This window comes from Psittacula echo (assembly GCF_963264785.1).
Source record: "Psittacula echo genome assembly, chromosome: 6".
NCBI classification, from domain to species: domain Eukaryota; kingdom Metazoa; phylum Chordata; class Aves; order Psittaciformes; family Psittacidae; genus Psittacula; species Psittacula echo.
The window spans coordinates 69,665,543-69,678,943 of record NC_137743.1 but is presented as its reverse complement, the minus strand read 5'-3'; the positions used below and the strand labels follow the sequence as shown (position 1 = coordinate 69,678,943).

Below are 13,401 nucleotides of genomic sequence, written 5' to 3'. Positions count from 1 at the left end.
TTGCTCTGTAGCTATCTGTGCCTATCTTTGTAGTAGAATAAAAGATTAAATCTAAGATATTTATTTCTCTAGTATGGCAAAAGGTATTTGAATTTTTAAGATGTTTGTTTCAAAATAATATATACTGAGTAATTTAAAGTTGCCTGCTGCAATCTCCAAAGCCCCATGGCATTTTGATTGTCTAGATAATACCAGTTGAATTTAGATACTATATTTCTGCATCTTCCTTGAGGTATTAACAAGTACTATTCTAATGTTACTTTTTCCTTTTGGTGAACTGACACCTTACCATTTAAGACTTGCAGAATTGGTGACACAGACTTTCACTTTTACACCACCATTACTTTAGTGACCAAGCACAGTTTTATTTGCTGACTTGTTCATTGAGCTTTTGGGGAACAAATTGATGATCTGGGTTTTCTGGTAGTATGGTGTTTACATCCTGAAAACTTCACCACATCTTAACAATAACGTTCTTCAAACTATTTAAAAAAAGGATTAAATAGTCAAAACATACTATATTTGCATATATGAAAGTTGTGACACTCTAGAGTGTCTGTGCTTAAAAGCACACAGAAAAATGTAAGAAAAGAAACATTAATCAATATACTTAGTGTTCAGCTCCTCACTTTCTATGAGTTTTGTACTTGCTATAAAAATCCTGAAAGGTAACAGATATTGTATGCTCAGTTTGTTAGTGCTTCTAGGTCATTTCATCTAAGAATACGAATTGAGAGAAATAAGTAGGATGCTACACAGTATTTTGAAGTAAACCAGAATACAGTTGCTTCAGGATTATGTTTTGAAGTTGTTTCTTTACATTAATCAATACTATGTTAATGTTAGTTGTGGTATCTCTTATATATATGTAAAATAGAACACGTGATTTCTACCATATTTAGTGACTGATACAACACCACTATGTTTGGCCTATGCTCTGCATAAAGTTGTATCATTAAATGTGCCTGATGCATGAAAGAGCATTAACTGCAAAAACGTACCACTGGATGGTCTAAAAGCCAGCATGTTTACTAATAACTTCTGTGCTTGTTTTTTTGAATCTAAATTAACCACATCATTATATGTATTCTTAAAGGTCATGAGTTACTATCTGAGTTACAACAGCGTCGATTCAATGGTTCAGATGGAGGGGTATCCTGGTCTCCAATGGATGATGAACTACTTGCTCAGCCACAGGTCATGAAGCTCCTAGATTCACTCAGAGAGCAGTATACCCGCTACCAGGAAGTTTGCAGACAACGTAGCAAGCGTACACAACTAGAGGAAATTCAGCAGAAGGTAATGCAGGTAAGCTTGGAGTTGTTCTTGTATACTGTGAGGTGGAGGTTTGAGTTAAAAGTCCTAGACTGCATTTCCTACAAAAGTAAAGCTTCATGCTTCCTTTCACCTCTCAAACTGCAATGTGCTAGTTTTACTTGATGCTTTACGTTGTGGCTACCGCAGTGACTTTCCACAGGCTATTCTTGTACGTGGAGGTGACTCAGCCATCATGCTGAAGAACCTTCCTGTTATCCCTTTGTTGTATACTGTGGCAGTGTACTGCTGGTTTGGTACTTTGGAAAGAAGTATATAATTAACGTTTTCAACATTTTTTTCAGCAGTCTTGGTAAAGAAAATCAAGGAAATGGAATTAATCTGTTCCTCATGTTTTGTTGCTTGAAATTAGATTTGCATGTTTTAAAGCTTCTGTCTAGTTTGAATATGCAGAAAATGGAATGGATGTTGCTTTTAACCTTTCAACATTCACATTTCTAATGTGTGAGGAGTTCAAATCAAGTACTTCACAATGTTCCAAGTATGAGTAGAGGTAAAAACTAATCAGTCTTGTTATTTCTTACAGTGAAAATACAAATCTACTGAGGAAATTTTCACTTTGAATCTAATAATTTTATTAGACTATTTATCAAATATAAAAAAAACCCACACTTATGTAGTAACTCAGAATATTATAAAAAAAATCCAAATGCTGATATGTTGAACTGGAAATAAAAATATGTAAGATATGAAAATAGTATTATATAGAACATGTTGGCACGGCTGTTGGTATAATTGGGTGAGATTTTTCTTTTCTCCTGTGTTAGAGGGATGGAATAAGATATGCCAATTGAAGCAAAATTTATAACATACTTTGGCAGGTTGACATTGTTAATGCATTTAAATGGACTTTTTTCTAGGATATTAGCCTCATTTTGCAGTATTTGTATAAGAAGCAGTTATTTGTTTACTCTGTCTGCGCAATGGATGGTGTGTAGTAAGTGAACTGAGTCTCAGTACAGAGGAAAAATGTTTCACTGTTTTACCCAACTGATCAGTTTTATAAAGTGCATTTATATCTAAGTGCCATACAAGTGTATGGGGAAAACTTATTCAATCTAGAAATTAAAAGCTGATTTAGTTTTCTTTTGGTTATGGGAGAAAATTAGGCTAACAGACAAAAGTAAGAAGATAATTATGGACTAGAATAAACAAATAGATTGAAAGTGCCATGAATTTAGTTTGCCAAATAAATCGAAGTTGCAGTATAACATGCGGTATTTTCAGCTGGAATGGGTGTTTACATTGAAAGGGGTTTTTTTTGCTGGCTTTTTTTTTTTCTTTGTCAGTGTTTTGATTTCCTGTTAGCTTTCATTAAAATGACATTCCTACTTTTTGTATAGCTGCTTATATTGCTAATCGCTCCTGGCTTGCTTTTGTGTTCCTCTTTAGTTTTCACCATTTGAGGCTTCTGCTTTCTGTGAACTGCTTAATTCTTACTCCTGGCTCAAAGCCCTCTTATCCATAACCACCTCTCTTCCCCTGTGGCTTCAATATCATACCCTCTCTTTTTAATTACCCCTCATAAATTCTGTTCCATAGTTTTATTTCCCTTTCCTTTATCTTTCATTCTGCAGTGCAAAGATGGCTCAGATTTCCAGACATTATCTGGTGAGCAGTTCTACTAAACAGACTGCTGAACAACTCTGTATGTTATGATAAATCCTAGCTTTGTGCCTCCTTAAGCAGAGGTGTTAGTTGATATTTTTCTGATCTTCACAAAAATTAACATCAGGCCTTGCAGTAGTCTAGTCATTAAGCACTTAAGGATATATTTTATGAAAATAACATCACTTTTTTCTCAAGTATCTGTTACACAAGAATGACCATGTGCTAAGCTAACCAGTTTTGGAGGTAAGGCAGTAGTTGCTGGAAACTTCTAATGGAGAGGTGGTCTTGGTCACTGTTTCAGACTTGCATGTGAACTATTATTTCCATGTGTGAGTTTCCAGGCCACTGAGGTTTCGGGAGGACATCTGGGTGCTTTCACTTCCAGGTCCATTCCATGTTTAACTAACAACAGCTGTGCAGAAGTGCTAAGCGCACAACAAGAAGTTTCTGTTTAAACAAAAAGAGCCTGGAATGGTAGTCTTAATTTGTCCTAGAAATGATAAAAGTAAGGAAAACTGAGGATGCTTTTACAGCAAAAAGTATATGCCCTGAAACAGCGCTTTGGGTGACAGTGAGGTGAGGGGAAGAGGGTGGGAAGACAGAGACATGATAGCTAAAAGGTGTGTAACTTCTGAGTAACCTTCTGTAATGGTGATGGTCATTCTTGATTACTGTTGTGGTGTAGCCTAGCAGCACTATGAAAATGGTCTCATTTGTCTTCATGGTTATGGTGTTTCATTGTGTATTGTACGGTATTTCCTGAAAAACTGTGTGAAATGGTTTTGTCATCTTTGTTTAACGAAAGTCACATTAAAGAGAGGAAGTTTGCTTCCTATGCTGTTTCATTAAGGTTCAGAATGAGGGGGTATTCCTGCATTTCCTTGCTTCAGGACTACGGTAGTAAGTGATCTTTGCACTAGGTTCTAGATATTTAAAAATCATAATAAAAATATTGCCATGGATATAATCTGATAATTGAAATGTATATAAGGAAGGAAAAATCAGAGATACCCTGCTTTGCTTTGAAAAATATTTACATTAAATGAAATAGCTTAATAATAGTAATAATAGAAAGCAAATACTGTAGTCCAAAATTGTATTGCCATAGCCCTGCAGAGTTTTCTGCAAAAGCAGATCTCGTGAGATGTGACTATTATGAATTTGTAAGAGGCTTTTGTTATTTGAATAGAGCAAGTTGAAAGACATAAACATATAACATACTAAGTTGTTGTGTAAGCTTAATTTTGGAATAAGTACATATCCTGTACTTAAGTACAAAGTAAGGAAAAAAACTCTGAGCTGTCAGGTTGAATACAGGTGTACACTGTAATTAGGCAAAAATAAAAAGAAAAATCTTGTTTGAACACAAGAGGTCCATTATCAAGAAAACCCTGGTTTAAGGTCTTTCATTGATATATATATAAGAAATTACAAGTATGTGTGACAAATCTTTTGCTAGCTGTTGCCAGCTTTCATGAAACTGATAAAGTTAATGAAAAGTAGTTCACTTAAAGCTTTTGAAGATATTAATGGGTTCAACAAGACTTCTACACATCCTACATTTTTTTGCATAATTATATACTTTGAAATACTTCTGCTTATATTACAGAATTCTTCTTATAACGGTTTTCATGTAATTGATTTGCTACTTTATTTTTGTTACCTTTATTTTATTGACAGGTAGTCAACTGGCTTGAAGGACCTGGATCAGAACAGCTAAGAACCCAGTGGGGAATAGGTGATTCAATTAGAGCTTCACAAGCTTTGCAACAGAAACATGAAGAAATTGAGAGTCAGCACAGTGTGAGATTTTCCATACCCTTTTCAAGTAGCAAAATAATTCTAAGCACATGCAGTTGTGAACAATGTATTTTGATTATGAGTATCTTGAAAATTTTAATAGTGTGTGATTTTATGGATTTCAGAGATAAGTTTAAGAACTTAATATGACCATTACATGTGCATGTTATTTTATTTTCTGTTACAGAAAAATACTCATTTCTGTTACTTTTCTTGGGTTTATATTACATTACAGTAGTTCTTAAATTTTTATGTTGAGTAAGAGGAGCATATTATACTCAGTACTCCAAAGGCAATGTTGCTTACAGTGCTTTTCTTCTTTTCTGACTTTCCTGGATGTAGACATTGACAATTTTGTCTGCTTTTCCTAAGTTCCCTTTTCAGTCATGGCAAAGAAAATAGGTCACTGGTTTATAATTTTTCTGATGTACTTTAGAAAAACAGCCCAACCCAAACCTTTAGTTAGGCTACACTGGTTCTGTTGACTGTTTTCCGTGATTGGATGCGGAAGTATGTGTTCTAGGTCAAGTGATTCCTGTCTGCTTTGTCTTCTCATTACTTTAAGCTCTTCAAGTTCTGCTCTGTCTTCTCATTACTTTAAGCTCCTGTCTACTTCATTGACAAAAATAATGTCTTTCATATTCACAGTATCACAGTATCACAGTATGTTAGAGATTGGAAGGGACCTCAAAAGATCATCTAGTCCAATCCTCCTGCCAGAGCAGGAACACCTAGATAAGGTTACACAGGAATGTGTCCAGGCGGGTTTTGAATGTCTCCAGAGAAGGAGACTCCACAACCTCCCTGGGCAGCCTGTTCCAATGTTCTGTCACCCTCACTGAGAAGAAGTTTCTTCTCAAGTTTAAGTGGAACCTCTTGTGTTCCAGTTTATACCCATTACCCCTTGTCTTATCATTGTTAGCCATTGAGAAGAGCCTGGCTCCATCCTCATGACACTCCCCCTTTATATATTTATATACACTAATAAGGTCCCCCCGCAGTCTCCTCTTCTCCAAACTATAGAGACCCAGCTCCCTCAGCCTTTCCTCATAAGGGAGATGCTCCACTCCCTTAATCATCTTAGTTGCCCTGCGCTGGACTCTCTCCAGCAGGTCCCTGTCCTTCTTGAACTGAGGGGCCCAGAACTGGACACAATATTCCAGATGCGGTCTCACCAGGGCAGAGTAGAGGGGAAGGAGGACCTCTCTCGACCTACTGACCACCCCCCTTCTAATACACCCCAGGATGCCATTGGCCTTCTTGGCCACAAGGGCACAGTGTTGGCTCATGGTCATCCTGCCATCCACTAGGACCCCCAGGTCCCTCTCCCCTACACTACTCTCTAACAGGTCGTTCCCCAACCTATACTGGAACCTGGGGTTGTTCCTGCCCAGATGCAGGACCCTACACTTTCCCTTGTTATATTTCATCAAGTTTCTCTCTGCCCAACTCTCCAGCCTGTCCAGGTCTCGCTGGATGGCAGCACAGCCTTCTGGCGTGTCAGCCACTCCTCCCAGCTTAGTGTCATCAGCAAACTTGCTGACAGTACACTCAATTCCCTCATCTAAATCATTGATGAATATATTAAATAATACTGGTCCCAATACTGACCCTTGAGGCACTCCACTAGATACAGGCCTCCAACTGGACTCCGCCCCATAGACTACAACTCTCTGGCTTCTGTCCTTCAGCCAGTTCGCAGTCCATCTCACTACCTGATCATCCAGGCCACACTTCCTCAATTTAGCTATGAGGATGCTGTGGGAGACTGTGTCAAATGCTTTGCTGAAGTCAAGGTAGACCACATCCACTGCTCTGCCATCATCCATCCACAATGTTATTTCCTCATAAAAGGCTATGAGGTTGGTCAAGCATGACTTCCCCTTGGTAAAGCCATGTTGACTGCCCCTAATGACCCTCTTATCGTTGATATGCCTTGAGATGGCACCAAGGATAAGGTGTTCCATCACTTTCCCAGGGATGGAGGTGAGGCTGACCGGTCTATAGTTACCCGGGTTCTCCTTCTTGCCCTTGCTAATGATATTATTAGCACTTCAAATAGAAAAGATAAAACAAGATTGAATATACTTTGTTCTCACTTGGATATCTATAACAGAGAATTGTGCTTTAGCTGAGGCTAAATACAGTCCTTGTATCCTTAAAATCCCACTGAAGTTTGCAAGCTGGCCTACAGTTTGCTCATCACTAAAGCACTGACAAGATGGAATGCTGCTTGGTTCTCAGGTGCTGGTAGAAGTTTGTAGAAACAATGGTCAGAAAAAATTATTTTGAATTTTATACCGAAAGAAGTAATTGGGAGACCACTGGCCTACCTTAAGTTTGGATGCCTGTTTATAAATCAAAACTGGCTTTGGCCACAGCAGTAGAAAAATGTGCTTTGTCTTTTGTTTTTTAATCATCCCCTAATAGCTGAGTATACTCTTCTTTCACTAGTTTCCTATTTTTTTCTCTTCTGAAAATAGAATTGAGAGCTTGTATGCTTGCTTTCTTTCATGATCTATTTATTGTTGATTATATTACTTCTTTTGGAAGATGCTTGCAGAAATGTTTGTTTATTTTATAGATAAACCTTTTACATCAATTTACTTTGAACTCAATTTTCTTAATGTGTTTTTGTTTGTTTTGAGGGGGGTTGTGTTTGTATGGGGTTGTTTGTTTATTGGGGGCTTTCATTTTCTGTTTTATTTTTTCATTTTCTGAGCAACATCGCAATATGTTATTTTAGAGTAAATGTTTGGCCTTTTCTCTATGGTTTTGAGCTGTCATGTACAGCTGTACCTAACTTACTCCAATGGAAGAGATCAGAAACATGCTTTTTATCTCTGGTTTGCCAGTGTCTTTAATTTCACTGATAGCTTGACCAAAATCAATTACTGCAACTGTTTAAAGCTAAAAATAAAAACTAAAAATTATTTATCTAGATTTTTTGGTTTGACTTCTCACTTGTCTCACTCAGTAAGCTGGATTTGTATGTTCAGTGTCTGAAGGAAATAAGAAATTATAAGGCAATAAGAGTAATGTTGTGTAAGTTGAGTTGATTGAAACTGTGTATCTATAGTGCATGTGTGACAATGGAATATATTTCCATATTATGTCATCTTAGTTGACCCTTTTGGAGTAGACAAAAGATTGATTCAGGCCTTAAATTTTTGGCTGACTGCTAATGTAACTTTTTCATAACTTCCTCCTCCCTCCTCCTTCTCCTCCTTTCTTTTAATACTCTGTTTCTTCCTGTGAGCAGATGGTGGAGGTGACTTTGGGTAAAAAGAAAACCCTTTCAGAGTATGGATATTTATACTGCATATTTTGCATGCTTTGTAAATAAATGATGCAAAAGCTGAAGGCATAATTTAAAAAAAAAAAGGGGGGGGCAAATATCTCAGTAGGAGTGTGACAAGAGTACTAATTAAATCAGATGTTTTAGGCCAATAGATGGTGCTATTCCATAGCACTAGAAATGCATAGGGTGTTTGAAGGTCGTTTCACTGTAGGCCAAAATAAAAGCTGTTGAGCAAACATGTTTTGCTTTACAGCCATCTCGGTCATGCAAGATGTGAATGTGATCTTGATATATCAAGTCGTTTTTAAGTCTCCTAGAACTGTTAAATGTTTGAACTGTTTTCTTTTACAAATACACCACCATGACAACATAGCAAACTCCTTTGTATCTACTCAGTAATCAAAGTATTTGAAAAACAAAGCAACACATTTTGAATTGAGTAGTGTAAAGCTTTCCTTAAATAAGAAGCAAGAGTTATTTTGAAGTTTCTGTGCATGGGTACTCTGTTATATTCAGAAGATAGAGATTGCTTCCACTTTGTTAGCAGTAGCATTTTTTTCTGAATGTTTTAAGAAAATTATTGCTGGTTTCAGTCATGTCACTGAAAGTCACACCTAGAAAGTCGTATAAACAGCTTTCTGTAATAGCTTACCACTTGGCGAAAGGTCTCTTGTTTCAGTAGAGCACTATAGAAATGTAAACATAAATTTATTAAAAAATGGTGGAATTCTTTTGTTGGTTCATTAAAATAGTTTGAGTGGGAGTTAGTGCTGGGAGCCAGTAGCCATGCCTCATAATCTTCCCGTCTTTCTGCACTATTTTCTTAATGCTGCAGTGCATGTATTAAAATGTTCTAAGCTCTTTTTGAGTTGATTTGAAATTAGGAAATGTGTTTTTCCTTCTGTGTGAGAATTCATAATTATAGTGTAAGCTGTAATAAGTTCCTTTTTTAGTCTGATTATTTGTTAGTCTGCAGTTGGATGTATGCCATTGTAAGAGAAATAGAACTATGTTTTGTATTATTTTAATGTTTAATTTTTTTGTGTTTGTAGGAATGGTTTGCAGTTTATGTTGAACTTAATCAGCAGATAGCAGCTCTTCTAAATGCGGGAGATGAGGAGGACCTTGTGGAATTAAAAGCATTGCAGCAACAGCTGAGTGATGTGTGTTACCGGCAGGCCAGTCAGCTGGAATTCAGGCAGAATCTATTACAAGCAGCACTTGAATTCCACAGTGTTGCCCAGGATGTAAGTTTTAATTTTTAACATTTCTCAGGCTCTCCTGTCAATATATTCTAGCCTTAGTATTATCAATATTGAATACATAGGAAAAAAATCAGGGGAGTGGGAGGAAATATAATGTCACTTGGAAAATGCTGTACGTAATTTACTGTAATTGAAACTGAGATGTATTTCCCCTTGGTTTAGGAGGGAAGTGCTTTGTAATAAGTCTTACATTTCAACAATGTTTGAAATAAAATGGTTTCTAGTTTAAAAGTTGCTTTTTAATTTTCTTTTTTTTAATAAATTAGAGTATACCACAATATGGTACAGTTTTTATGGTTTCCTTTTAAAATGGCATTTATTTCTTTCCTATACTTGTAAAAAAAAAAAAAAAATAAATCTAGGCTTTCCCCCTTTCCCTGATCTAGGTATGTATGATTTTGGAATTTTATAGGCAGATGGGTTGTTTAGCCTTCATCTTGACTTTTATTTTCTATAGATACAAAGAGAAACTTCTAAAATGACAGACTTCCACATATTTAGAAGACTGCAGACCAAGTCATCTGAAGCTCAAACTTCTTTTAAATATCTGCATTTATTTTGTTTTTCATTTTAGCTGTCTCAGCAGTTGGATGGCTTACTAGGAATGTTGTGTGTAGATGTAGCACCAGCAGATGGAGCATCAATTCAACAAACTTTAAAACTATTGGAAGAGAAATTGAAAAGTGTTGGTAAGTGAAATATTTCTCCATTTCAGATACACACATTCTAATGAATGCATTACAGGAAAAAACAGCAGTAATCCCACCACCTTAAAAAAAAAAAAGAGGACAGCAGAAAAAATATCTTGCTCTTCCACTTTCTAGCTAAGTAATGGTCCACCTAGCTACCTTTAGCTTGCTTATGCTATCTATTGCATAGAAATTCTATCTGGGAAAATTATCTGGAAGTGTTTTCCTTTAGCATTTTTATATGAAATATATGTTATACCATTATCATGCATTTCATTTGTGGTCAAACTTTTCCCCCCCTCCAGTCACTCTTAGTATTTTGGGAATATAGTGCTTAGATGATCTTTTTCTCTCCACAATTGACCCTTTGATTGTTATTCACTCAGGTTTAGAATGCTTGTACTGAGTGTTTTGCAGTAGCTTTGAATGTATATGTTTAATGAATAGCACATTTAAGGTGATTAAACTGTCAAGCATTTAAAATAGAGTATTTCAATTGGAAGAGACTTACAATGATCATCTAGTCCAGTATGTTGTAGGAGAAAGAGCTTTGAAGGAAAATAATTGATATATGGTAGAAGTAGTTATGATTGCAGTATAACAGTTTGATGCATAAACTAGATACTCCTTTAGGAGAAGAGATGGTAGAACTGCCAAATAGCAGCAGATTCTAAGGTTTGGTGCATTTCAGGATAGAAAAATGTATCAGCCATATCTGATGTATTGTAAAGCAGTAACTTCTGCCAGCTATGGAAGAGCATTTAGACTGCAGCTGCTTAGCAGTGATAAGTGTTTTGGGTACTGTGCAACTGTGTGGATGAAATACATTAATTAGCTAGTTAATTTGCTGAAAATACTATCAGCTTTTATTCCTTATCTGCTATGTGATAAAATAGCAAAGCATTTTCTTTTTGTTAATATAGACAAATGCACACTCAAATGTAAAAGTTGGAAAGGGTGCTGAAAGACAGGTAGTAGTGTCCTTTTCAGTTTCTAGTTTTCCATCTCACATTCTGTTGTATTTCATCTCTCTGGGGGAAAAACCCTCCAGATTTATAAAAGTGACCATTGACTTCTGTTTTCTTTCTTTTTTCTACATTTTTCTTTAGACTTAGGCTTGCAAGGCTTGCGTGAGAAAGGTCAAAGTCTTCTTGATCAGATATCTAATCAGGCATCCTGGGCCTATGGAAAAGATGTGACCATTGAAAACAAAGAAAATGTGGACCATATCCAGGGAGTGATGGAAGATATGCAGCTTAGAAAACAAAGGTAATAACAGTTCTACTAATAATTTTTTTGTGTGCTGAAAGGTCACATATTTTATATAATTATTTTTTTTTTCCCTTCTTAAAGATGCAGTAGTACTGGATTAGCTGTCGTACTGGATTAGCTATAGTACTACCTTTTTTCCCCACTCAGTAATGTGGAAGAGTCAGATGATGTTGCTTACTATTACTGCTGGAACCTCTAAGACAGTAAAGTACTTTCCATAGCAAGTGCATGAACTTTAAGGGCAATGCCTGAACAAAAAGGTACCTCAAGAGAACACAAGGTCTAATGAGCATCAAGTTGTTCTTTTTAGGATTTAGTTCTATAAGAAACCATGTTTTTTCGTGATGCTTAGAGAAGGTATTGGTTTAAGTATGTTCTCTGGATCCTATTTACTTGAGCAGCACTTGCATTTAGAGTGCCAGCTGTGAAGAGCTATAGAGGAACATGTGTCACTATGCAATAAAAGAGCAGTTGGAATTCAGTGCTGAGAGAAGAAATGCACATGGGAGAAGGGAAAACTTTATATACGTAGTAATGGACTCTGAACCATCTGTTAACTCTCAGATAAACATTGGAAAATTTCTGCGAAAATTGCTTTAATGTTCAATCATATTGTGAGAAGCCAGTACAATGCTAAGGATTATTAGAAAATAAATAGAAAAGTACAAGTAAAATGTAGTTGTCACTGTATAGATTTGTAGTCTGTTCTAAGTGCTAACACAATTCTGGTCCCTATTCTCAGAAGGGATATAGAATTGTGAGAAGTTATTTAGAGGATCAAAAAGTCAATAAAATGTTCAGCAAAGGTACGAAGTAGTTTCCAGATGATGAATGATTAAAGAAGGTTCTTTAGCCTGGACAACAGGCAAAAAGGTACAATAAGGATTACTGTCTTTTGGTAGCATTTAATAGTAATTTTTGTGACACTTTTTCAATTTCTACTGAATGTTTTTCATTATTTATGCACATGTAATATGATGTTGATTACTAGGGGCATTTTGCTGATTTAGTTATGCTTCTGGAACCCATACTTTGTTTTCCTGAAATTTTAGAGCAACAATTTTCCTTTCTGTAAGGATAGCAGCACTATGGGACATGTAGCAGAATGTAGCTACATTGGAAGCTCTTTGGAAGTGTTTATATTTGCAACTAGTTTGAAAAAACAGATCTGTGGATACTGTTTTTTGCATCCATTTACAGTAGTAACTGTTTTTGACAATACTAATTCCTTTGCAGTGGATGGGATTTGGAATCTTGCTGTCTAGTTAGCAGGCTCTAAAATTGGAGTGGAGGGGTCATTCTGCTAAATGCATTAGCTTAACTCTCACTGTGAAAAGAACTTTCAATACTACTTTTAATTTTAACTAGAAAAAGAACTGGAAAATGTGCTTAATTTAGGACGAGAGAATTAGAACTAGGTTTTACAGGATTTGGATTTTGAAATGCTTCCTGATATGTTACAGCAAAGGGCATCATCATATAAAGGTTCAATTATTGCGATCTTAAGTTAGCTAAAAAGAAAAATGGAAAGATGTATTAACATATTTTAAAAAGTCCTCATTTTATTCAGCAAGAAACTTTGCTGACAGCTCACAGTACAATTCAGAATCATGCCAGGTTTAAGTAAGCTTTCACCTAGGCTTCAGTAGGGTAAAGTCCATCTTAGCCACGTAAACATCTGTGTGGTAAATCGTACAAGTGCAACAAGGTAAGGGATCTCAGGTGTTGTTGTAAGGCCTTGTAGCTACTGTTGATATTGCTATCTATAGCTTAACCTTTTCCGGAGTCTTGAGGGTCATGATTTCTGTGGGTTGTAGTGATCAGTTCTATTTACTGCATGTTCTTATTATGTGAGGCATTATATATTTTGGCCAAGATAAGCAGTACAAAACTGCTTTAATCACCTTTTCATGAACACTTTCTTTTGCTACTGTTTAAGGTGTGAAGATATGGTGGATGTGCGGCGACTGAAGATGCTTCAGATGGTACAGTTATTTAAATGTGAAGAGGATGCTGCTCAGGTGCGGAAATGTCTACAAAATTGCATCATCCTGGATTTTCACTGGTTAAACTTATGGGGGTTGGTAGTTGTATGGTGTTATTTTTGTCACTTTCAAATATAGTCATA

At 36.2% G+C, this 13,401-nt stretch overlaps 1 protein-coding gene across 2 annotated transcripts in view; it reads left to right on the top strand.

Annotated features, from left to right (window-relative positions):
- SESTD1 (SEC14 and spectrin domain containing 1) overlaps positions 1–13,401 on the top strand; it is a 53,616-nt gene that overhangs the window by 34,018 nt on the left and 6,197 nt on the right. For both annotated transcript variants that reach the window (XM_080620882.1, XM_080620883.1), the window contains 6 exons: positions 1,097–1,308; positions 4,627–4,749; positions 9,100–9,294; positions 9,887–10,001; positions 11,111–11,270; positions 13,213–13,294. In XM_080620882.1, the coding sequence (XP_080477008.1) occupies positions 1,097–1,308; positions 4,627–4,749; positions 9,100–9,294; positions 9,887–10,001; positions 11,111–11,270; positions 13,213–13,294 (887 nt within the window). The remainder of the gene's footprint in view (positions 1–1,096; positions 1,309–4,626; positions 4,750–9,099; positions 9,295–9,886; positions 10,002–11,110; positions 11,271–13,212; positions 13,295–13,401) is intronic.